Source organism: Struthio camelus, chromosome 1, assembly GCF_040807025.1.
Source record: "Struthio camelus isolate bStrCam1 chromosome 1, bStrCam1.hap1, whole genome shotgun sequence".
NCBI classification, from domain to species: Eukaryota; Metazoa; Chordata; class Aves; order Struthioniformes; family Struthionidae; genus Struthio; species Struthio camelus.
Genome location: NC_090942.1, coordinates 79,833,625 through 79,859,806, shown reverse-complemented (window position 1 = coordinate 79,859,806; position 26,182 = coordinate 79,833,625). Strand labels below are relative to the sequence as shown.

The 26,182-nt window shown below is 40.0% G+C and overlaps 1 protein-coding gene across 12 annotated transcripts in view; it reads right to left on the bottom strand.

Annotated features, from left to right (window-relative positions):
- FBLN1 (fibulin 1) overlaps nucleotides 1-25,745 on the bottom strand; it is an 82,923-nt gene extending 57,178 nt beyond the window's left edge. For 2 of the 12 annotated variants that reach the window (XM_068952072.1, XM_068952098.1), the window contains exons 1-4: nucleotides 25,506-25,742; nucleotides 24,926-25,144; nucleotides 11,177-11,279; nucleotides 2,676-2,811 (exon numbers count right to left, since the gene is read on the bottom strand). In XM_068952072.1, coding sequence (XP_068808173.1) covers nucleotides 2,676-2,811; nucleotides 11,177-11,279; nucleotides 24,926-25,001 — 315 coding nt within the window. In that variant the 5' untranslated portion in view covers nucleotides 25,002-25,144; nucleotides 25,506-25,742. Of the gene's footprint in view, nucleotides 1-2,675; nucleotides 2,812-11,176; nucleotides 11,280-24,146; nucleotides 24,593-24,925; nucleotides 25,145-25,505 lie in introns of those variants that run through there. The other 10 variants (XM_068952077.1, XM_068952110.1, XM_068952093.1 and 7 more) reach the window with 9 other exon arrangements.
- Nucleotides 25,746-26,182: the final 437 nt, after the last annotated feature.

Sequence of the window (26,182 nt, the reverse complement as noted above, 5' to 3'; positions counted from 1 at the left end):
AGGATTAATTAGCCTATTTACAAAGATACCCCTACAGCTAACACAGTACAGTTATTAAGTGTATGATATTCTCATTCAGGCGCGGGTAGCAGAATGTAGCTCACTGTAGCTCACTGTAGATTAAGTATCACTGACTATGTTCATACTAGTAAATTAAATAGGGACAGAACACGGGCTCAAGCATTGTCCGGGAATCATCTCTACTGTTTAAATATTTGCATGCTCTAATGGCAAATAGCATCCTCTCAGACAATGCTGAAGCACGTTTTGGCATTAGAACAGGCCAGAGAGTGGTCACAACGGATATTATGTACAAGACCAATGTGTTTTGCAGGGGAAAGACGGTTTAGCTACGTGACATGAGCTGTGCTGGGCCACTTATTCTCGGGGCCAGGGCTCAAGGCCTAGTCCATTTTATTTCATAATACAGCTGTCACCATGAAAACTCACCATGTTTAAAGAAGTATGTCTATTTTAAAAAATAACATCATTAATCCTTTTCCTCATGCTGACAAGCCCACATATGGAAAGACCAATCAGTGATGAGAAAGTGGATTTCCTTAAACAGTTGTATTCTGTTTTACAATTGTCCCTTGGCATGTGTTTAGGATAATGCTGTTATTATAAATGTGTCTCTCATAGAAAGCACTTGAATCTGCAGAATAGTTGCCATCATAGCCTTTGCTCATCCGTTCATAGCCCTTCAGAGTACTGACACAGAGGGCTAAATATTATTTCAAACTACATCTAGATGGGGGTGGACAGCCTTCCTAACTGTACAGGCTGCACAGAAGAATCTCCAAACAACAGAGTCGGGACGCATGTACTGGCAGCCCTGCTGAGAGCTGAGAATGCCTAGGACACCGTCAACAGGTGATGACAGATGACTCCTCAGTGGTTCCCCAGTCCCACTCCACTGTGGGACAAAACCATGCTGCATATGCAGCCTAGCCCTTGACAACCAGCAATACCAGCTTCATCAGCATGGGTTATCTTTCCTCTTCCCATAATGAGAATTTAGATTTACTTCATAGCCCATGCATCACTAGGGTCCTACTGATAGAAACGTGATCAATCCAGCATTTCGGATAGACGTGCAATTTGTGAGTTAGATGTTGTTACACTTCTTCTAGATGCTAGATTTTTTTTAACTGAATGAACTAAAGCCTTTAGTATCTTTGAGTGGTGGGCAAATGCAGTGGAAGGAAAAAAATCATCCTCATTACATATTTCTATCATCTTTGTAAAGGTACATACACCTGCGTACAGTTTACAAACTGACATGATTATAGTCATATCTCCATTTTATCAAAATGGTTGTAATTTTTAAAAGTGTTTTCAAATTGCTTAATCACCAAATTCTCTGTAACTTTATTATGGCTACAGCATTTGACATAGATGTACAGTCCTAATTTTAAACTCAGCTAAAATTTTTAAATGATTTGAACTCCTTTGTGCCCTTTTGGAGGTAAGTTAGAACCTGACAAAGAAAATAGCTAATCCAGGAACAGAATTTGCTAGGAGAATCAAAATGGAAATTGAAAGACGAGTAAGAACACAGTGGGCACTCTTCTTGCCTCATTCATTTGTAAACTATGCATTAATGTATGGATATATGCTTTGCTACCACACACACAAAAGACAAGAAAGCTCAAATATTCAGCTTTTAGAGGGTCCCTACATTTTAATTGATCCTTCCTTATCTGTGGAAACTCTTAACAGTCCCATAAATATTTAAGCGGGACTAAACGCTAACAGAACACAAGGCACTGTCTGCAACTGCCCACAGCAGAACCCAGTCATGACTCTCCCTACGCTGCCAAATCTCAGTCCTCTCATCCCGTATGTTAGCTTCCTTCCATTCAGGAGGGACGAGACGAGAGCTAGCCACCTAAAAGCAGAAAAGACACCACTTAATAAATCCCTACTAGGACCAGAGTTGCTCATGACTGGGTCATGGTCAAGGTTACGGTCTTAGCGGTGGAACTTTCTTCCGAAAACACTCTGCAGAGTGGTAAGAATATGCTCACACAGAAGAAAGGAAAGATAAAGACAGTAATAAGGGTGGAGGCAGGGCACAGGTTAACTAAAGACACCCATGACGGGCATTTTTATCCTAATACCAAATGCTGTCTTAGCAAGCTTACAGATGTCTCAATTCAATTGCAATTCAAGAAAGTCATTTTAATTAAGGATAAGTACACTAGCTGGAACTATAAGTATGCTGAGAGGATTAACATAAGTCCTATCTCTTTGGACCATGAATACTAAAATCCACTTAGGTTGACCTTAGGCCATGAAGCTCTAATGAAAGTTAAAGTCTAAAATGAGATTCAGCTTACAACGTGCTAAGAATTCATTTGTGTGATGCTATCCCTTCACGGAAAAGTAGTTTCTTTGTCAAATGCCTGCTCAAGACCTTTTGCCCTTCTGCTTTCTACCTTCTGTTTCTGCTAAAATGTAATGAGACAGACTATTTCACTCAAAGAGGAACTGTTTCACTCAAAGAGGCACAAAGTGGATATCTTTAACAGAGACACTAGGCATAGATGGGGAAGAACAGTTTATGTATATCAGATTGAGCAGGGCGACCGTTAGGGTCAAACCTTAGCATTAGTCTAGATAGTCAAAACATCGTTTCTTAGAGATAAATAGGAATAACTCTGAAGTCTCACCTTAAAGTATTCAGCTTCACAGGTGGAATTTTCACTAATATGCGAGCCACACTCATCATGCACGTTGGCAAATTCAATCCCATCCGAACAGTAGTGTTCCTCCAACTTGTTGCGGCAGCACTGTACCTGAGTCATGCTGAGAAGAGAATGGAAGCAACGGGAGAAGAAAATTATATATGGGTCAAGAACATACAATGCAGCAAGTACAATGAGTATTTGCACTAGTCTCAAAGCAAGAGGAATGCATTTTAGTTACAGTTTAAATATTCTTTAGGTATAGGCAGAACGTCTAGGTAACACACTTAATACAGTTAAATTGCCTGTCTGCCTTGCAGTCTGCCCCAAACACTTTTTGAAATACGTGGATAATTTCAACCACATTTGTCACAGGGCTCAAGGTCTCCATGAGAGCCCACAGTCCTGCAGTCTGACTATCCCAGCACGTGCTCCCCCTTGTCCAAACACGGCACATTGAAGGTAGCTCAGAGTGTCGCTCTATGGGAGAACTGGACTTATGGGAAGAAGTGAAGATACTGAGGAGAGTCATAGTGAGAAACTTGAGTGTACTGCAGGGAAGAGGAGAAGAGAGACAAGGGAAGAGAAGAAGGGTATTATGGTGCAGGTATATGTAGAGAAGAGACAGGATAAAAATAAGTAGGGGACTCAGTGTTGCTATTTCCACTGCTTATAAAATTATTTCAGTTTTATCTTGGTTTCGGTTAATACATTGAAAACAGTATTACAGTTTCCCTCCTGTGGCAAAAAAAAAGGAGGAAGAAGGCTTGAAACTCCTCCGCCCCTGCCATCACTGCCACTTGTATGCCAAGCCCATTCAAGGAGATGTCTCCCCTCTTTTCACGCTTTATTTATGTGCAACTGTATTTTCCTGGGTAGTGTTGTGGGCAGAGCTTCCAGTTTAAAGCTCTTCCACTGCTAGCTCCTGTAATAGACACTGGGGAATAGGAAAAAAACGGGATATACGCAAGGATATAAACAGATCCATATGTTTTGTGATAACCTTCTTTCATTGGGAAAAAAGTTACATGAGTTGCTAGGGTGAAAGGAAACTATCCCAAAGGCAAACCAAGCTGATAAACTATTTATAGTACAACACCTAAAAGGCATGCTCTGATAGGTTAGAGCTGTATAAGAAAAGTACAGAAAACCCTATAAATGAATTTTTAAACCCATCGGCCAGGGAATCTTTATATCTCTTACAGACTAACAAAGCTGAACACATTCTCTTCCCTGTTAACAGTATTCACCTTTTTTTTTTTTTTCCAGCTCTGGTTACTTGAACTCATGCATAAAATATCTTCAAGGCTTACCTAGAAATACATAAAATCATGTACAGATATTCAGCAAATGAATACCCTTCAAATAAACTCTTAAAAATCCTTTCTCTACACTGTTGGAAATTCTGGATGTCTAGGGAAGAAGGATTAGTTGCACCACTGAACTGCAGGCTTCTATTATTGTCATCTGAGAGAAGTAGATTCCAGTGAATTACCCTTGGAGGAGCCTCCCTGTGCCTGATGACTATAACGGCGAGCTTTCAACTCGCATGCAGCATGAGGAACTCCCTCAGTCCTGGAGCCAAGCCATCCAGTCCAGCCCACTAAAAGCAAGGGACATGCAGGTACTTCACTCAAGATTCTGCATCTCTGTGTGTACTGGTAACACAAGGATGTCAGGCTACATTCCTGAAGATTCCCGATTCTTATTTATTGGATTTTGTAATGGTCTGACTGTGCAGTTTTCACTTGGAAAAAAACAACTAGGAGATTTCAATGCATAGGAACAAAACCCAGGAGAAGTTCATAAACAAATCATTCAAAAATAGACTCGAAAGTCATAGCTAGAAGTGAAGCCCAAGACGGTAACTTTATTTGGCAGAATATTTCAAGATTTTGATATTTGATTTTGTTCCAGTTTGGAAGAATATGTAGGTTTTTTTGTTGCTGAAATTCCCTCTGAAGCAGAATTTCCATTCCTTGCCCAGCTCTGGGGTGGTCTGCCTGTCAGGGCTCTGGAAGCCTGCAAAACCTGCACTTCAAGCCCAAGAGTGTGGGAGCTGAGACTTTCCAGCTTTTTTAGTTCTTCAAGTCCTGTTGAGCAGCTAGATATGTTAGCCACAAACAAACAAATAAAAAAACAAAACAGCAGTTTTTCAGTAGATCTGTTTGATTTCCCATGTGGTTTTTTTCAAATGCAAGTCATCTCTTTGAAATCCCGGACAAATTGGCAATTACAACCAAAACAAAAAAAAATGTTTCTTAAAGTGTTCCCCACCAGCTGTATTCATAATCGTGTGGCCCACCCTAACTGTAACCAGGAATTAAACATCAATTGAATGGAAATACCGGATTAAAATACCATTTGTTCATTTTCAGAACAACAACAACAACAAAATAACACTTCATTGCCCTAATTCTACAGTAAAGTTGGGCTGGCAGCAAATATTCCTTGACACTATAAAGATCTATCTATGTGGCTGTAATAGTGGTAGAAATCCTTGGAAAATGGCAGAGAAAAATGCTAGAAAAATCCACACTGTACTGGTCTTCCAACTGCAACTTAGTCCGCCCACTTCCCCTTTGCGTACCAGCTCACACGCTGATGGTCTCTACAGTATACCGTAAGCTCTTTAGACTCTGAGGCTTCTGAAATGAATTACCTCTCCCTGTCTTTGGTAAGCTGTATTAATGCCCCCAGCTTGCACACTATTATAATACATACCCACTTTCTACTTCACAGCAGGGTAAAGGAGCCATCTCTAATGACTAATAGGACAACTAGATTTCTCTTTTTGGGTAAAACCTGTCAACTCTTCCTATGTAGCACTCCTATTAACTTCAGGTCCATGGACATCTTACAATATTGGTCTCTAAAAAAGAGAAATTAGAGAAGTACTTTCCTGTTATTCTTTTAATTAATAATTAAAATAATTTAATTAATTTAATTAATAATTAATTTAATCCTAATAATTTTAAAAAAGCCAAAGGTCACTGCTTTATGTGCGACACTGATTTTCAGTTAAAATAGAGTAACATAATTTGTTGAACTAAATACCTATTGACATTATAGCTGAAACCTTACTAGGATGAAAAACATTAAATATGGAAACTCTGTGAACATACGGTCACATGACGGATGTTCACTCAGGATATTTCAAGGTAAAAGCATTCATTTTCTGGTCTCTGAAAGATGAGTTTTATTCATGGCTCACTAACGAACAGAAGTCATTCAGATATTTAAAAAATACATATTCTCTGTTGCAGATGCGGATCTAAAATTAAAGTTAGTTCATAACTAAGCAATTTGATTACAAATCAAGTGAGGATTTTTTTTTTTTCATATTCTCACTCATGGACAACTTTTTGCTGAAAATGGAAAACTGTTTCTACAATTACAATGCCTGGATTTATAAGAAGGATTGTATTTGCAGCTATCAAGGTTATAAATACATGCAAATAATAAAAAAGAAACATTCACCTATAACCTTTCTCCTCCAGTAACTTCCTTTTGCATTTCATAGAGCCTCCTGCTGATGAGTCCCCACTGTCTGCAACTTAGTGTGGGCTATCGGATGGTACGGGTTATTGGAGGACTCAAAACATTTGAATGTGCTGATTATTTCAGATGTTAAGTCATATACACGTAAATATTGTACTTTAAGGACTGGATATGGATTTAATTCTGTTAATGCTTGGAAAAGCACACAATTTTATAACCAGCTGAAAAATTCTAAATCTGAAAATGTGAGACCTTATTAATTTTACTCCAACTAGATTAATATAAAAACTAGATTGGAAGATTCACTTTCTGTTAAAGTGTAATGAATCTTACTCCATTTCCATGGAGTAACTTTTCAACTGAAAATACACATGTCCATTTACCTTCACAATCCTTTTATCTTTATTATTATCCTCCCCAGAGGGTGCACTCCTAAACCATTATGGACTTCCTAATGACCTGTTATTTCAATTTCTTTCCATAAAATCATTAAAATTCAACTTTGGCATTAAAGCATTTTCTTTGTTTGTTGCCAGCCTAATTTAGACAACAAAAACCCTTTATCACCTTCTGCCTCATTCCTTCTTCTTATTAGCCTGTCTTGAAATTGCTCCACTGTTATTCATGTGGTTAATGGAAGACCTTCTCTTTGACCAAAAATATTAAAACTAAAAATGAAATGGTTCCACTACATCATTATTTTGCAAAGACAAGCTGGGTCTTCCACCCTTACTCTTTTCAGTTCAAAGTTTAACATGTGACACAATTGAATGTAGGAAAATTAAGAGCAAGATCTGGTATTATGAATGACACATATGATGAATGAAAATAATGTGGAGTGCCTCAACAACGAAAATATGTTTTTGATCATATGCTATATATTGACAAGGAACTCAAGTGGAAATTATTGATTTGATAAGCATCAAAATTAATCAGCTGCAATCCTTATCAACACTTCATAGTTCACTTAATAAAAGTATTCTTGCAGGAAAAAGGTAAAATTATATTGATACTATGTATTATATAAAGAAAAAATATTGATAAAGTTGGAGAGAAAGGACTGAGTTAGACATTATTCACAAAGTGCAATAAGCAAGTCATCCCAAACGAGTGGTAATAAAACCCTGACAACATAGCCCATTGTTCTTTTATCCTTCTGACTGTTAAGCCAAAATCTTAGTGAGCGTGAGGCACACTTAGCACGCTGCAGAGAAAAGGTAATAATCAATAAAGACAACTTCTCCCAAAATAACTTTAAACAGCTTTTTCAGACATGAAGCTGTCACAACTTTGATGTCCAGAATCTCAGGCTCTTTCAGGCCTACAGTGACATAAATCAATAAATATCTGTCAGCAGTTAAGCATCTGGTACTTATCATTCCGAACACTCTTGTCTTATTATTTCCTGGTGTTCCAGTCTGAGTCCGTAACCAAGAACTGCCACTTGTCTCTTCCTGGGGACAAGGACTTTTTTGTTCCGTTTTTGTACAGTACCTAGCAGAATGTTCTGTAGCTCCTTCTTTTATGCACTTTTGCAACACTACTAATAAATAATACTTGGAAAAGCACACAATTCCCAGTGTAACTCCAAAAAGATTTCAGACAGTGCTAAAGACACGCAGTTCTCATATGGAGATATGCTATTTCTGGCCCGGGAATTAAGTTCACTTGCTAAAAGCTCTGGGCAAGGGAAATTCTACATTTTGAAAGGAAGAAGATTTATTAGGCAGGTTGAGTTCCAAAATTAAATGGCAGCTGTTTGCAGCTGCTGTGAGTTTGACCACATCACAAAGAAATGGATGAATGGACAAAAAGCTGGTGTTATGACAGTCAAAGACATCGTTCATTAAAACTCTACACTCATATCTACTGGGTCATGAAGGCACGGAGAAAGATATTGTCATTTTCCAGAGTGATGATGTAACGACATATACTCATTTGTGGGAAAAACAACCACGACATGAGACTGCACACATGGCTGGACATTGATGCAGGAGCCTTGTTTCAACTTAAACGCAACCGAGTCAACAGTTGCCAGATAGACCTTACGAATTCAGGAGAACTTCAGACCGGAGGCTGGCTCACCTGACATTTGCAGTCTGAACTGCACCACGCTCAGTGAGTCATGCTCACACAGAGAGCAAAAGAGAAAATACATGTGGCAAGTTCTTCAAGAATGATAAGGGACTTTTGAGGACGGATCATGAAGTGATGTTGAAACCCAGAACCTTCCTTTCCAGGAAGCAAGGTAGATACTAGAGTGGCAGTGTTTGTGTGGAACCCCTCCTTGATTCCTATAAATGTGCTTTAAATAGTTGAAAGAAAGTTACGTGAGTTCTGACTCAATAGGGCAGCTTACTCCTTACACATACAAAAGAAAAGGTGATTAGCAAAAGAAACTTTAAAAGTGGTCTTACTTAGAGGGAAGCACTGATTCTGAGATGTTATGTTATTACTATTCTAAGCAGAGGATTCAAAGACATTCAAAAAACAACACGCATGCCAATTCTTGCACAGCATGTTGGGAAAAGTACTTGCTTACATCCAACGTTTTTTATATTGCATGGTCTTTGCAATCTAACTGTGCAAAATCATTTTTACTTCAGTAACTTCATCAAATCTGCTCACTTCACAACATATTTTCCTTTGTATTCAACTGCTAACCTTGTAAATCCATGCTGAAATACACAGGCAAAAAAGCTCCCTCTGGCATGAAGCAATACAGGATTATACACCCAATGGGCCACATTTTTTAAAAGCATCCAAAGTCAGATGATCTACAGTTTGTCCAACACCATGCTGCACTAGATACTCAAAAGATCCCAGCTGTGGTTTAAGCAACTAAATAACAGACAGATTTCATTCTGCCTTCTCCTCTCCTCACAGCTCCCATTGCATGTAGGTGTCTAAAAAGGAAGTAAGCGCTTTTGAAAATCTGAAACCAACAAGGCATCCTGAGCCATCTAAAAAATTCCTGTCTAAATATTCTCCCCTATTTACACCTCGGAAAATATAATGAATCTGGGTTTGGTTTTGTTCACATCTCTATGCAATAGGAATACCTTTAAAAAAATCAGTGTAATTTCTCTAGTGTACTTGAAAAGGGAAGCATGCTCCCCCAATGTACATTTTGACTCCAATTACACCAGTAATTACACCAGTAACTGACCCTTACTTTTGTTTCTGAAACGGCATGAGAAAGTGATTCTGCTGTATCTTTCATAGATATGCCAGTTTGTGATCACAACTGAGATAAAATAATATTGCTATTAAAGAAAGTAGTCAAAGGAACCACTTCCAGTCATTTTTTAGAGAGCAGTCATGCCTTAAGTGGAGCTATCTTTATTTATGCTACAGTCGTGAGTGGATGCCGCTGAACTGAATTTATCCTCTTCTATTTTTGTCAGCAAAGTGCTCACCCCTCTTACTGCCCAGTCCAACACACTGAATATGTCAATTTACCCATTATTTAATTTACCTTTACATCATTATCATTTAATTCATTAGACTGCAATTTGCTGCCTGTTCAAAGTGCCTAGGATCTTTCTGTCTATGCATAAAAGCTAGATGAAGTATTAGTAAGCTTTTTTCAGTTTTCTCATGAAGGCCTAAAGGCTCTCTAAAATTGCACACTCTGAAACAATAAATTACAGTTATAGCAGAATCTCAACTCATATTAATCAAATGATCATTAAATTATAAAGATCCTTGCTCCCAGATTGTTCAATAAACTTGGTTTCCTGTTTTTCCTGTCTTTGTTTTGTCTATAACTCTGCTGACTCTTCAAGTATTTCCTAAATTGGGATTTAAGTCCTATCTGTCAATTCTTCTGCGTAAGAGACTGCTTTCAATGCCAATATAAATGCAAAAGTCAGAAAACATGGACAGACTTGACTGCAAGGCACATTCTTTCCATAACAAAGACCACTCCAACACTCCTACAATTACCAAGGTTAAATCACTTTGCAATTCATTTGAAAAGATACAGGAGAGCAAGGTAATGTGTTTTAAATGGAGAAATATAAAGTCCTCAGTGAAGCTGCCTTTCAAACTACCAACCACAAATTATTAGCTCCACAAATTAAACGTAACAAGCGTATTTAACGGCAAAAATAATGCAAACTACCATTGACAGAAGGAATGTGCATGTCTCCAATAATCTGAGAGATTCAGTGTAACCAAAATATTACCATACAAACAAACTTTAACATTTAACTTCACTAGTTCATTCCCTAGATTGCATAATACCAATTAGTTTTCTATTACTTTTCTATTGATGTCAGCAGAACTAAGAAATCTATTTATTAACTAAAGGTTACTTTTTTCTACAGTCGAATGCATTTGTTACAAGTCAGACACTCTAAGTAACTTGGGATCTCCCTGTCTTAAGGATTTTAAGTTCCCTCATCCAGGAGCACAATTAAAAGCTTCAGGACAATTATCTGCATAGCACCCCCCCAGGAGAAACAGTTTTAAAAGGCTGTCATACATACATACACATGTATACATGCAACCTGTAGATTATGTATGTACAGCATCTGCTTTGGTTCTTGAAAGACTTCTGCCCAAGACTTTGTATGACTGCTCAGCTAGATTCTCAGTTAATAGGCATTGATGAAGCTTTTCTGAAGCTAGTAGAGCTGTGCTGAGATATACTGACTGCAGACACAGTCCAAGCCCCGTGAGTAGAGTACAGCGGAAGAACCTCTTCTTTGCAAAACATGCTGTGGCTATTCAGCACCATATGTGCTGAACAGGCTAGAGATGGATGATCCTGCACAAGACCAACAGCAGAAATGTAAAGGACTTAATGGAAGAAAGGTGCTTAGGGATTTTAGGTTTCTCCAAAGCTAGACATGAATTTGGAAAACTTAGATGTAAGAGCTAGGTGCCTCATTTTATTATCAGCTTTCATACCTGCTATTCTCCATGGTTTTATATAAAAACATGAACTATAGTATAATATACAATGCATAATTATATACCTGCATTCTCTGGATTCGGAAGTTAACCTCGGTAGAGAAGCACATCTTCTGTTTTTGTTTGCCCATTCAACACCCTTGTCGCAGCATTCTTCCATCGACAGTTCTGCAGAACGACAGAAAGAAAGAAAAAAACAGCAACATATCTAATATGACCTTAGTAAATGGTGTTGCATCTGCTAGTTAAAAAAAATTGAGGGACAATTCATTTTTCCCTCCACAGTATACCGAGAGAATTGTACACCCTTCCAAAACGCAGCCATGGCCAAATGAGGCAGCCATCAGCACCTTGCAATCAGCCCCAAGTTCTGGATCTATTTCTTCTTCAGTGGAGCAAACTGCCGCTTCCCTTATCCTTCCATATAAAGATGCAGGTGAAGGACTGCTACTCCAGCATGTAGCAGTTCAGATAGAGTACTGCATAAATCTGTCAGATTGCACTCTTTTGTCATCAAAGGTGGCAGTAGCAATAAGTAACCTTTTTAAATCCTAAAGAATACAGGATAAATCAAATAACTGTCTGATATGAAAGACAGATGACTCTCATTACAAGTTAATTTACAGAACTTTTTTCCTTATTATCCAGCTAATCTGTTTTAATCTAAAGTATGTCTACAAATGCAGAAGTATTGTACAAAGAGACAGAATGAAAAGAATGCATTTTGATCACTTGACATATTAAAGAACAATTAATGTAGAAGGCAATTGATACCGATCCTCAAAGTCAGAGGAAAGGCAAAATGAAGATAATTATTTGTGCAGAGTATGATTTTGGCAAAAGTCTCTAATTCAAGAAAACTAAATACTATTAATGAACTGACAAGCACTGCATGTCTGCTTCATATTCCAAGTGCAAAAGTTCACTGCACAGCAGGTATATTAGAACTTGCAATAAAACAAGAGTCACATTTTCCTATTAATTATCTTACAGTTCAGATCCTGAACAGCTCCTTGCGTAACAGATATGAAGTCTGTGTAAAGAAAGCTGCTTATCATGATGGGCAGCTTCCTAATATTTTCTCTGTTTCACATGCTTTCTGACTACTGATTACTTTAATGAAAAATAAATAAGGCCTTTTCATCTGTGGGTCTCAAAACGCTGCACAGCTGAAGACAAATCTCATTTACTTCTTAGTGATGGAGAAGCTAAACACAGAAGGATGAAATGACTTGCCCAAAATTGCACAGTAAGCTGGTGGTAAACAGGCAATATACATCAGCTCATTCCCAAGCCAGCTCTCTACCCTGGATCATACATGATCACCTCTTTATTAGTTTTGCAGCAAGCACATCTACAAGGTACAAAATTCAACAAACAGCAGCATTATCTTCAAGACTACCCATCTTCACAAATCACTTCCTGTGGAGTCTAGTAAGGACAAGCGTCTATCTCCTCCACATCTCCCTATACCAGTTACAAGGTTATCATTCCCCAGGTGCTCCGGCTGTCTGGGGGTTACAGCCTCTTTCCATCTGTACATGCATGCACTTCCTAACCTGTTGTAGTCAAAGTAAGTGGAGTTATTATTTAACCTGTTTATGATCACACTCGTTTTGACTGAAACAGATCAGGAGGAGTTTCGTATGAGCACCTCACCTGGCAGAACTTCCAATGCAGGAATGTGGAAAGCAGTTAAAAGCAACTACAGAAGTTAACCTTTTCCACTAACTCAGTAGCTTTCAGAGGAAACATCCACACACAACCTATGTTCCTGACTGGTGACTATAATCCACCAATTCAAAGCACAAAGTAAAAATAAAAGAGAGAGATCTTAAGATGAATCAGTCAAGGCAGTTCCCTTAAGGCAGTTACGCATGCCACTGTGCAAAGCTCTGGATTAGTGAGTACAGTTCTGGTTATCCCTGTCTAAGAAAAATCAAATCAAAATGGGAAAAGCATAGAGAAAGGCTGGGAGGATGTTCAGCGGAATCAAAGGCCTATTATAGAAGGAGAAGCTGTAAGAAATACAGCATTTTAAGCCTAGTTAAGTAAAGCTTGTGAAAGGATAGGGTTCCTGTCAACAAATATTTCAGCAGTAAACAACAATCAGAATTATGGGAGCAAGTAAACTAAGTATTTTTTTAATAAGAAACTCATTAAATTTATAAATGGAATTATATTAAATGCTAGTATGTAATAGAGCTGTGGACTCTCTGACCCAGGACATCCTTCTAGCCTTACTCACTCACATATCCAAAATAATGAGCGAAATTCTGTTCTCTGAGGTCAAGGCAGCTATTTCTCTTGAATTCCTCAGTGTGTGCCAGTGTCTGAAAGCTAATTGTAGTTTATAATGCTACAGAGAGAATCAGTCTGGTAAATATCTGCCTGTGCTGAAAGCCATGAATTTGATCTGTAGTGTCTGATGTCTTCTTTGGGAATAGGGACCCTGTCTGATGCTCTCTGCCTGCCAGTGTACTGCGAACAAACATTTGATGCATCGAATTTTGTGCAATGTGTTACAAATAAGCATGTTTTTAGTGCTGTTGTCTGCCATTAGTCATACTCCTGTTGAAAAATGATTCATATTTAATTCAACTGCAGAGCTGGCCACAGGTTTTTGCAGGGCTTTTTACAAAAGGGGTTTTTAGCCAAGTTCTTCCCCAGAAGGACGATCCCTGGCTCTAGATACCGATTCTTCCTTCCCAGCTCTGGCAACACACCTCTACTCCAACCAAATAACTCAAGAATGCAAAGCAGGCCAAGCAAAGCAACCTAGGCTGCAGGAGTGTATCCAGACAAAGAAGGATTTGGGAGAGCTTGTTGAGGGAGAACTGCAATCCAGGCTCATTTTTTTCATGACATCACAATTCATATCCTCCAAAGATCTTGCCAAAGACCTCTGGAGAATAGAGGGAAGTGAAAAACAAGCAGTAAAATAAAGGACTCCACCCTCAAGGCCATTCTTCTAAAGCATAACAATAAAAGAGTGAAAAACATTTTCTGCAGTTTTGCTTTGCAGTTGGGCCATTCATGGACACACGTCTACTCTTTTCAAAAATCCCAGAAACTGCTTGTCTCACACTTCTGGGGTCAAATTCTGATCACGCTGGAATCAATTTTGACTTTTTTGGCATCCAGAGTTGTTAATGAGTATTTAGAAACAGGACAGACTTATCGTCTCACAACTATATTTTTCCAGTGTTGTGGATTCAATTGTACATGTGCATATACATGTGGCTCCCAGTTGCAAGTCTCTGGGCAAGCAATTCATACTGAGGCCACTTGTGCCTCCTTGTGCTCTCCCCAGCGGACCAACAGTATGGGGTGGCCATGGTTTGTCCTCACCTCTCATAACTAAAAGTTTGTAATGCCCAGCGTCTGAAAGTCAGGGGCAGTGAAAAGCAGATGACAGAAAGTGTTTCGATTACACCAGCTCAAAGAATCTCACTTACCACCCAGAAAGCCATGATTCTTTTTTTCCTCAGAATGTGACCATGTGGCTCCTACTGCAGTTGATTAGCTCATGGCGCCCCTTAGCCCTGGACAGCCAAACATGATCAAATGGGAATGACGGTGCTGCTCTTCTGAACCTGCTTGAACTGCTACAGCAAGCGCATAACATTTCATGCAAGTCAGCCACAGAAATCCCAGGAATCGAGAGACAAGACATTTCTGGGAAAGACCGATGATCTTGTCCATGTTCAGCTAAAATGTGCTCTTTTTATTCGGAGGAAGAAACCCTCCAGGAAGGTTATAACATACAAAATAAACCACATAGTGTATCTGTGTAAGTTTGTGAAGACATCATTCAGCTTTTTGATATCATAAGATAGAAAAAGATGAAGATAAGTTTGAGACCTGACAAGATGGTAATGTGCTCACTTTCTTTTCACTCAGATACAGTGATTTTTCAAGCTGACTGACTGATTCAGGGGAAAAATCCAAGACTATCTTGAATAAAATCAAATGCAGCTTCATCCCCACCTGGTCCCCATACAGCAATATGTGCAGCAGGGCATGTGAAAGCATTTCAGTCTTGAAAACTCTACATGTCAGTGTGATAACAGCTGGGAAGCCTGTCTTGATGTAAAGGTGGTATCTGCAGCATACTGAGAAAGATGTCAGGAGTCTTGGGAAGAAGACAGTAGAAACACAGCTGGAACTCACATCTCTAATTTTATGAAAGCTGTCATGAAGACAATAGATAACTTTATATATACAGTATTCTATATACACTATTAGGTAACAAGTGATTAAAGGTCATACAAATTAAAACTTTGTGCACACGACCCATTCATGTGCTAACTATGAACTATGCTTACCTAGGCAAAACAGGTAGCAGCATATGGTTGTTTTTAAAAAGGTAGTTTGCTAATCTTAACAGAACTCCCATATTGTGTGGGAGTTCAAAGCCAGAAATGTGGTTAAAATCTGTATAACCTTAGACTTGCATGATGTAATAATTGCTTATTCAGCTGCTACAATGAATATTTTCTGCAAAAGAAAGATAAGCATAAGAATGTTACCCAAAAGCATGATTCCTGGAATGAGAAACCCTGAATTGTTTCTGGGAACTGTGTAAAAAAATAAGTAAAAATGACTAGATAATTTTCATGATACAAGCATTCTAACTAGATCAAAAAAGGGCAGATTTTTAAAGCAGCAGTCTACAATAGCAGCCATTCAGTAGAGTTGATGATGATGAAAAAGCCTATGTGCAGTCCAGGATTAGATAGCTGTTCATTACTCAGTGCTGATCTATCTACTAAACAGTTATAGAACTGTTATCACTGATGATAATATCAAAGCCAAAGGTGCATGCACGCATAGGTGGGCTTATTAAGCTTGTGCTGGTAAAATATTTCAGTTCTTCAACACAATAAGTGATGTGGTGACCGTGTTTTCAATCTACAAAGCACATTACTTGATGAAGCTTGTAAAATTGTGGTGCAGGTCTTGCCCTTCCCTCAGTCTATTCTCCATGAGGCTCAGCACTCTGGAATGTGAGCAAACAGAACATGATTATCACTTCTCAGCATACACAGACACTGGCAGCAGATGGACTCTGTGAAAGTGCAGTTCTAGTCCAACCTTTCAGAAACAATATGCCATCCACCGTTTTTGGAACTCATGCTCACACCAGACATGCATTGATTTAGGCTTCCAGTAAGAAAAATATTTTCAGCTTTCACTGTATATCTTTCGGACAAAACCTTTCTTGTCCTCTCAGGAATACCCTCTTACCAGTGGTGCTCATCAATCTAGCTGTCAGTTACAGAAACTGCAAGTCTAAATACAAAATTGGATCCTAGAAATGACCGACTGGCCATCTGTGTTAACCATCCTTTTTGTGTTCCAACCTCCCTTTACATCTGAACTCTACTGACACAAACACAGAGCGATCACAGGCTTTAGGCAAGTTCCAGAGCATTCCTGCAAGCAGATATAAAATGTTACCCACATACCCTTTTAGCCAAGACTGTACTGTGCTTTTTGGTTTAGAGCAGACAAATTGTTTGGCCTGATGTACCACTGCCAGCGCCAGCTGTCCCAGAAACAACGTCACATGGCTAATACTAGGCAGACAAATCAGCTGCCTTGGTAGGAGGGATGGCAGTCAAGTGCTGGCAGCTGGGATTTGTAGTCACCTTGACTTTTTGGCTGTCCTTACAAAAAACTGTAGAAATGCTGTTTCTGGCAATGCAAACATACTCTGGCTGGCCACACAAGGCATCAAACAGAGACAGGTTTGGACAAGAGGGGAGTCAGCTGACTTCAAAGGCCCAACTGGTAATAAACTGACGTGGTAACTATAGCCTTGCTGCATCTTGATCTTTTATGTAAACCCAGGGAATAGGTACAAAGAGTAAAGGAAAGGATAGCGGAGACCTGAAACTACAAGAGAAAGGCAAGAGAAAGAACGTCTGCAGAGTATGCCTGCAAGAGAAAGGCATGAGAAAGAGAACGTCTGCAGAGTATGCCTGCAAGAGAAAGGCATACAGCAGAAAATTTGGGCTCACGAGTGCCTGAAACACATGCTTTGAATTAGAAGTAATGGAATGATGCAGAAAAGCATTACCATTCTTGATCTGTCATGGTGTGTGTATTTGCTGAATCTCTTCAGATTGAAGCTGGAATGAAGATACACCTCCTCCCTTTCCTATGTGGAGGAGGAAACAAAGGGAATAGAAGCCTCTCCTTTCCTTCTCCCAGAGAATTGCTTCTACACCCCTCTGATGGAACTAGGAGGCCCTTCCACTAGTGAAAGACGTTACCCGCTCATGTGGGTAAAGAAGGGGGTGAACTGGATGCTAGGAGAAGAAATAGGAAGAGAATTGCATTTTGGCATGGCATTGTCCAGTGAAATAAAGCACAGCAGCATCAATGATAAGTACTCTGCATATGGGTTCTTGCTTAGCCTGACTGTACATCATATGGGCCAATATACTGAGGAAGTAACATGCACAGGCACAGCTGAGCTGCTCTGCTAGTAATTTTCTGATATAAGTTATCCTTAGTCCTTCCATTAAATAGCCCTTACAGGTTTGCTTGAATGGTCTATCAGCTTGAACTTCATAATAAACACGTGAAACTTGGCACCTGGACTTTTTCCTTGTAATTCCCACAACATGGCACAAGCCAGGAGGCAGTCTCCAATGCATCTGTTGCAGCCTGTAAGGGTGCGTTCATCACTAGCTATGCCTCTCCAGGGGGTACTCTTTACTCTCAAAGAGGGCCTATAAGAACAGGGCTTCTTTCTTCCAACGGAGGTTGTATTTGATCATTATGGACTGGCACACAAACACTCAACAGTTCAAATGCTGCCAAAAAAACTGGATATTATCCCTAAACAGGCTTAAAAAGTTTTGATTTTTACCTTCAGATGCATTCTCAGTTGAGAATGCAATTATTTCAGGATCATCGAGATCACTGAGGAAACACAGTTAGTGCACTAAATAAAGCAGCAGCACCCTAAAGGAAATGTTGGGTATGGTAGTGTGTTTGTGGCTGGTTTAATAACAGTCAGCGTTTTACTGGAAATTTTCTTAGGTTTAAAGAACACTCATTTATGGGGAATGTGGCTCTGGTAGCACCAGCAGTGGCCATCACACAATTAGGGCGATTTTTCAGATACAGCCAAACCTCAATTTATGAGGTGTGTGAAGTCTATAAAAGAAGCCCTTGAAATTGTCGATTGTGGTAGCTGGTGATGAGGCAGCTGCTGTGTTTGGCGATAAGGATAGGCTTAAAGGAGGCAATGCCATGTTGTGACATGCCTTTTTCCCTCTGGCGGGGGAGGAGTGCTTAATTGTGGGGATTTCATTTTGTCTGAAGCCTTATAAAGAAAGCTTACATAAATGAAGGTAACTGGCTACTTAAAAATTAGAAAAGACAACTCCACTTATTGTATGAAGACCATGAGGCATCCGATATCCATATCAAAATACCATGGAAAACAGGGAGGTAGCAGACTCAGATTACCTTGTCCAGCCCACTACTCCCAGGCAGAACTGATAACTTTTGGTTAGTTCTAGACAGATTTTTGTTTAGTTGTTCACAAAGATAGCAGGAGAGGCTGATTCCACAACCTCACTAGGCAATGTGATCTCGTGCTTCAAAACTCTTATTGATAGACAACTTTTAGAAGTACATTGCCTCCCTGTCCATTCCAAAAGCCCACTTAAACCCATTCTTCTGTTCCTATCTCCTATATACAGGCTTTTTCACGTTTCAATGACATTTTATGAACGTGAAAACTGCTACTTCATGCAGATGTCTTTTCCGTAAACAAATTAACTTGAATTTGTTCCATCTTTCTGGATAGGTATTTTTTGGTCTTCTGCTAGGAGGCTGGAATTTGAGAGACATTAAGACTACAAGGCTGAAAGCTGTTTTGAAGATTTCTAGATGACAGGAAGAAATGGAGAGAAATTTAACTAACACTAGAGTCCTGTGAGTCAACATCACTAAAGTAGTTTAGGGTAAGTAATGGCTGGCCTCATGTTTACGTCCCCACAAAAACATGAAAAAAAAGGCTGTATTCACAGCTCTGATGGAACGGCCAAAAAGATGGCCAAAAGAACAGTCTCACCAAGATCAGCCACGTGTGGTCCTACAAAGAAGCTCATACATTTGGAAGAACAGGAACTGCTTTTCCTGACAAGCTTATGTTAAATTTGTGCAAGAAACACACTCAAATAATGAGAGAAACTACTTCAAAAGGTTCTGATGCCCTAAGTGGCTTTTTCTCTCTCATTTAAAAACAAACTTACATCTCCTCTTAATTTCTCGTTTTAAATCTTCAGAGATCTTATGCTTAACAAGTCTTATATACAAGGTGTTATAATTCATCTGTTATTAGTCTTGTTCACGTGTACAAAGGCCATGATCCAAAACCTATTGCAGTAAATGACAGTCTTTAAATAGATCTTAAAGAGCTTTGTATTAAGTTCAAGTAGATATATATTAGCTTTTTAATTAAAGCTATTGAAATAGGAAGCATACACTGCAGCACTTCTCAGAGTATCAAATATGTATATGCTCAAATATGCATATATCCCCTCGTGAAATGGTTACAGGAAAAATAGTTTCACATTGGGATCTCTGTATTTCCATGTGACCAGAAAATTTGTAGGAATAACCATGCATATACCACTTAAGTGACAGATATCTAATCTTTAGGTATGGCTATTGCTGAAGGAAAGATAAAAGTAGACAGTGATGAAAGGTTCTGATATTCTGTTACTACCACATTTAAAGAACAGTCTGAAAATACTATGCAGATGGGATAAAATTTATAGTACAGTGGGTCACGTTTCAAGTGACTAATGAACATGGGCTCATGGGCAATGAACTAGAAGGCACCAGTAGGCTTTAGAGAGTAGGAAGAAATTAAAGATTCATTTTACTGTATATATTTATACTGCAGTGATTTAGGAAAGGTTCCCTTTTGGAGACAATATTACTAAAGCCATCTCTCTCACATCAGACTTTCCTCTTTACTGAATTTATGTATACTGCACTGGAAATTGATATCCGTCTCTTCTAGATTTTCTGCCAAAATACTGTCATGAGAAGTACTCACTACCCTAAGCTTGGAATTCAGGCAGTGATAAGAGCTTCAAAGCTGGAAGAGCATTTCAAACAGATGTATTGCTGGTAGCAGTTGTATGGTATATCATTCCAGTGCTTAATAAATCCAAGAAAACGTCCTAAAAAGATGAAGTATACCAGACAAAGTATTTCTATATCCACACACTTACTTGTGCACTGATACAAAAGATTTGTTAAGATATATTCTTCTCTATTCCTAAACTCAAGGTCTACACCTAGACAGTATTAGAATCAGAAGTGAATTTTCTGGCAGGGAGTGTCTTATGCACTTATACAGATGCAGATACAAGGAGATATATGGCTTGTGGGTACTACCATCATGCAGAAAATATGAGAGACTTCTGTAAGTCCTGTATTCATGTGGGAAGTACCAGGACTTCATCAGAGATGTCATTCAACAATTTCTGCATGAGAATTTTAAATGAATTTGACTGACTGAAATGAATTTGCATGAGAAATCCTGAGAATCTTGCAATTCTCATTCAGTTTCTTTTAAAGATGCAACAGCACATTCTTGAAACACAAAGGACAATTTCTCAGAACCCTCAAGAAGTCTAAAGTACCTTATACTAAATACAAAGTACACGTAGATCACTCTTGAGTGCAAGAAAAAAGGGTTACTTTTTAAAAAATGTGACATCAAGAAGGTTCATTAACCATATTAGCTGCAGATACACTGGCATATTCAGAAAAGCATTAGCACTGGAGATCCTTCTTTAAAGCTGCTGCATCCTGTTTATCAAAGACGACTTTTAATGCAACTTTGACCGGGGCGTCCCACTGTCTTGCCACAGTTGATTTCAATAAGGCAAGAATCATCACTCTATCTGATAAATGACCAGGTCACTGTCACAATTTTTCCATTATTATGTACAGTCTTTCTGTCACTACAAAATACCCAGTACATCACCTTTGTAGATACTGCTTCGACTATTCTTCCACTTTCCGGAAAATACTCTGAATAACATTTCTAAACTAATATTACAAAATATTATGACCCATAATATTTTTTTCCATTCTTCTAGGTCCTTTCACTGATCTGTACTGGCCCTTCCTGCTCTCCTTCATATTCTTCCTTTTTGCTTTTTACACCATCTTTCATTTTGTTCCCTGTTGCTCCTGAGGAGGCATTTACTGCCTTCTTTGGGGATCATTTTTCTGTTTTTCCTCACCCTGCAGACATCTCAGACATCTTCCTCTGCTTCTACATTTTATCTTGGAGCAGTGTTATCCAGTTAATTATATGCGATGACTTAACTATTTAAGTCTCAACTCCTGACCTACTTCCTTCCCACTAATCTACACTTAAATACATGTTTCTGACGCTTCCTGTGTGCTTCACAAAAATTTGTGCTTATTCTGGCTAAAGTGAACTCAATTCTGGCTCATTTTTCTCTTCTTTACTCATTTTCCTTATTCCCTGTGACTGTCAAACATCACTAATAACTTTTTGTTACCTGTATTCACTTACTACAGCTTATTTTTCTCTTCCATACTAGGTGATTCTATCTTACAATTAAAATTCTTGCCCATGCGCTGATTTTTTTTATTTAGATTTCAACTCTTTCTTTCCTGCCTTTCTCTATCTCTAGCTCATCCCCATCCAGTCTCTACAGCTATTTAAATACAGAGAATAAACCTACATTCTCTATTTATTGATCTGACTTTTGCCACCTACTTCTTTAGATCTATCCACCACTCACTAAATCAAGTTAAATTCTTTTATGGTCCCAGGTAACTCAATATTTCTGTCAAGCCCCAGAAGGGAAAAGACCCATCTTCCATTTCAGAAAATGTTAATGAAAGTATTGTAGAAGGTGGTCTTCACAGAACTATTTATTAAACACATGTAAAGCCGATATGAAACTTGTAGAATGGGCCAAGGTGCAACAATAAATAAATAATTTTTAAAAATCCATTGACCTGCTATGAGATTATGCAAGAAATCTGAGAGAGCAGTATAAATACACAGCAGAAACTTGATAAGCTAGTTTATGGATTTTCATCTTGGATTCCACTAACAGGTCTGCTTTCAATTACACAGATGAAAAGCAAAAGTTTAACATTTTGCTCTTCCCCTGATTACAATAAAATGCCATGTCTGAAAATGTGCTATTAAAAGAAAATTCAACTGAAAACTAATTTAGAGATAGGAGTCATATTTTAGAACTAGATTTTTTGGGTAGTATGTAAGTTTTAGGGAGATTTCATCTATGACTGCAGACAAGAGAGCATATATTTAGCCCTTTATAAGCCCTACCTCCACCCAAATGCTTCTTATAAATTTACTGCTGCAAAAGCACATGTAAAAATCATAATCTTAAAATAAAACTCATTCCACAAAGTCAGTGGAACATTTTTTTTATTACAAACTATAAGCTCACCCTGAATAGACATGTTTCCAGATGTTTAGTGAGTTAAACTGTCTGCGTGTGTAGTACCAAGACATGCCAAAGATGCAGCCAAGGGATGAACTGTTCATACACTGACTGGACATAATGATGTAAGTGAATAAACCATCTTTTTCAGTACATAGTAGTTTATATCGGAATAAAATAATTCTTAAAATAAAAATGCAATCTTTATAGTAAAATGAAGTTGCATTATAAAATTTAGAAGGTTTGTAAGACACTTATTCTTGCAAAGAATGATGCGCATACCTATCCTGACACGCATTGGGCCGTTCCACTGAAGTCAGTCCCTTCTCCCTTTTCAGAATGAGGACTTTAATTAATAGATCCTGATGATTTGATGGCTCATTAGTATGGAAAATCAGCTAAGGGAAGGGGCAGTGACAAGTTCATGACCACAAGTGTGTAAGTACGTTTGTCTTAGTAACTTGGCGAAGGTATCATTACAGCACGTAGGAGATCCAGTCTTTGCCCCAAACCTCATTATGCCAGTCATCATGCACATACAGGAACACAGGCTCTGCCCCAAAGAGCCTACAATTAAACAGCATATTTTACAAGGTAATTACTTCATTTACCTGCAAAGCACAGATGCCCATGTGGAATAATACAGACAAATTATCTTACTTATAACAGTTAGAATTACCGGAAATTACTAAAGCATATCTACATCCCAGAAGAATATCTCACCTGAGTAAGACTATAGTTTTGAGAAATTAGTGTCCTAAAGAAGGATCCTCAGCTGCTAGGCTTTTACATCTGATTTTATCTAGTTCACCATATTCAAAAATTTTAGCACATAGAAATGTCAATGAAATTAGAGTGTATGGATTTAAATTTGAAATTACAGACCCGATACACCTCTTATTGACAGATTTGGCTATAATTTGGGCTAATAAAAAATTAAAATCTGATCTTATATATTTAATTCCCCTTCTTTTCCTAAAAACTAGTCCGGTAGTTACACATAAATGTTCATAGAACTCAGAAGCAAATTCCATCAAAAGCAAAATATTCTGAAGGATATCTGTGATGTGCTCTGTAACATGAAAATTTAAGAGCTGAAATATTATGGCAATAACAAATGATTTACTTCATTGACTTTTGCCTGCCATCGTTAGGTCTGCCATTGTTACGCCAAGGATTTATGTAGAGCAGAGACACATATTTGTAAATGTATGCATACAATCAAGCCCCAATTCTGAGTGGTCCTACAGTGCTACTATAAACCCAAAAGCCACTTATCTGTTAGTTACAATAAACTCATGATCACTAGATGGAAAGCAGTTTCTTTGCCACATCTTATCAACTAAAGTTTCACTGTAACGCTCCACTGAAATAAACTAAATTAATACTCCTTTCTATACGGGAGTAAGGGAATAGGAAGAAAGTACGCAGTATGGGAAGGCACATGGTGGCCTAGATCCAAATCCCTGCTTTCACAAGCAGCCGCATCACACCATGCCGTTCAGAAATGTTTCGGTTTTCTTTAGAAAGCCTTTACTTCGCTACTCCGCCTGCTCCGACGAGGTGTCAAGCAACTGCCCCTCTTTCCTTCGCGGTAATTCAGTCTTCGGCAGAGCAGACCCGCCGTCTCTCCAAACTGCCGCTCTTAACACCCCTCCACCTTCACGGTGCGTACATGTAACCCGACTCCCAGCACCGGCTGCCTCTCCTCGCCCAGGGCGACAAGGCCAAATCCCCCCAGCCGCGCCGGCCCGGCAGCTGCCAGGGCGCGCAGCGCAGCGCGGCCCGGCCCCGCCGAGCACCGACTCACCGTTTTGCAGGGGCGAAGTCCGTCCCGGCGCACAGCTAACCTGCTCGGGGCGGCCCCGGCCCCGGCCCCGGGGGGCACCCGGGCGCCGGCAGCGCCAGCGGGCGGCGGCGGCACTGCCGGTGCACGCCACGCCTTTCTGCTCACTTTTAACGTGGCAGCGGCCCTTTTAAAACGTGCCGCGGACGTTTAGGGGCACGGGTTGGGGGGGGGGGGGGGGAGGACGAAACCCAGCCGTCCCGCTGCCCTGTCCCCAGGCGCCGGGACCAGGCGCCCCCGCTCTCCCCGCGGGCAGCGCCGGCGCCGGGAGCGGGCTCGGCCGGGGCAGGCAGCGCGGGCGGCCGGCGAGAAGCCCGCCGCCACCAGCCTGCCGGCCAGGCGGGGTTGCACCGGCGCCCCGCAGCCCCGCCGCCGCGCCCGGGGCCCCGCACCGCCCGCTGCAGCCCGCCCGGGGGCCGGGGAGCGCGGGGCAGCGCAGCCCGCCGCGCCGCGCCGCTCCCCGCACTTACCTTGCCCCGGGAGCGGAGGCACCAGCGCCAGGAGCAGGAGCAGCCGCAGCGGCCGGGCCCCGCCGAGGTTGTCCATCGGCCGCCCGCAGCTCCCCACCGAGCGGGGGGCTTGGCTCTCCTGCAGCGTCCGGGGCGCTCCCCCCGCCTTGTTGCTTGCTTGCTTGCTTGCTTGCTTGCTTCTGCTGCTGCTGCTGCTGTTTCTGATGTTATCCCAGCCGCCTGAGACCGGTTGGAAAAGAGCTTGCAGGAACCCCCCACTCAGTGGGCTTTACAAAGATTTAATTCACTGCCTACCCGGTTAATTATACAGCCTGCAAGTGCTTAGCAGAACAGAGCCGCCACCGCAGCTTGGAGGCAGAGACCCTGTTGCTTCTGGTACCCCTACTCTCTCCCCGCCACCCCCACACACGCCGTAAAAGTGACTCCCTTCAGCTCGGAAAACTTTACAGATACTCAGCATGAACCTAGGGAGGGCCTGACTGATTCTATGAAAGAGAAATGTAGCAAATTCTCTCGATGCCAAGAAGGAGAAAGCCACAAACAAAAGGAAAGCGGAGCAGAACAAAACAAAAGAAACCACCTAGCAGAGAAGGAAAGGTTTAACCTCTGGAGGGGAGATTTTCAAGCCCCGTTCCTGATCTTTCCACGGATTTTACTCCAGTCACAACTTTTGCCAATAAAAAGGATTTTGAAAAGGAAGGATATTTTGCAAACTTTCAATGACATGCACTGCAAGAAAATTTCCCTTCTTTCTTCCCTCTACCCTTAAAAAGCAGGATGAAAACTGCAACCCAAATCAGACGGTCAGCTCTGCTCTACCCACCCCCTCACCTCCCATTTCTTTTTGTTTTTTTCCTTTCTTTCTTTAACTTCCTTATCTTATTTAAACAGGAATACAAACACTGATAGTGCTCAAAGGAAGATCTAGAGTTGAAAGCACCCAGTTGGCTATGTTGTTGCCAAGATCTTTAAGATAACATGAGTGATAATATTTGCAGGCAAATGCATGGGGAAACAAACGAGGAGGGAATCGACCCCTCTATACTTTGCCCTCAGTTTTACTCAGATAAACAGCTGGAAGTTAGTTGGTATTTACTGGACAGTTGAGCCACATGGACTCTGATTGGACTATTCATCTTGTAACTACTCAGTAACTCAACTTTTGAATATCTCTCCTCAAAATGTCCAACTGGACAAAGTATTTAAGACACATTTGGTTACTTGCTCTTTTCCATTTTTAAACATAAGAACTGAAAA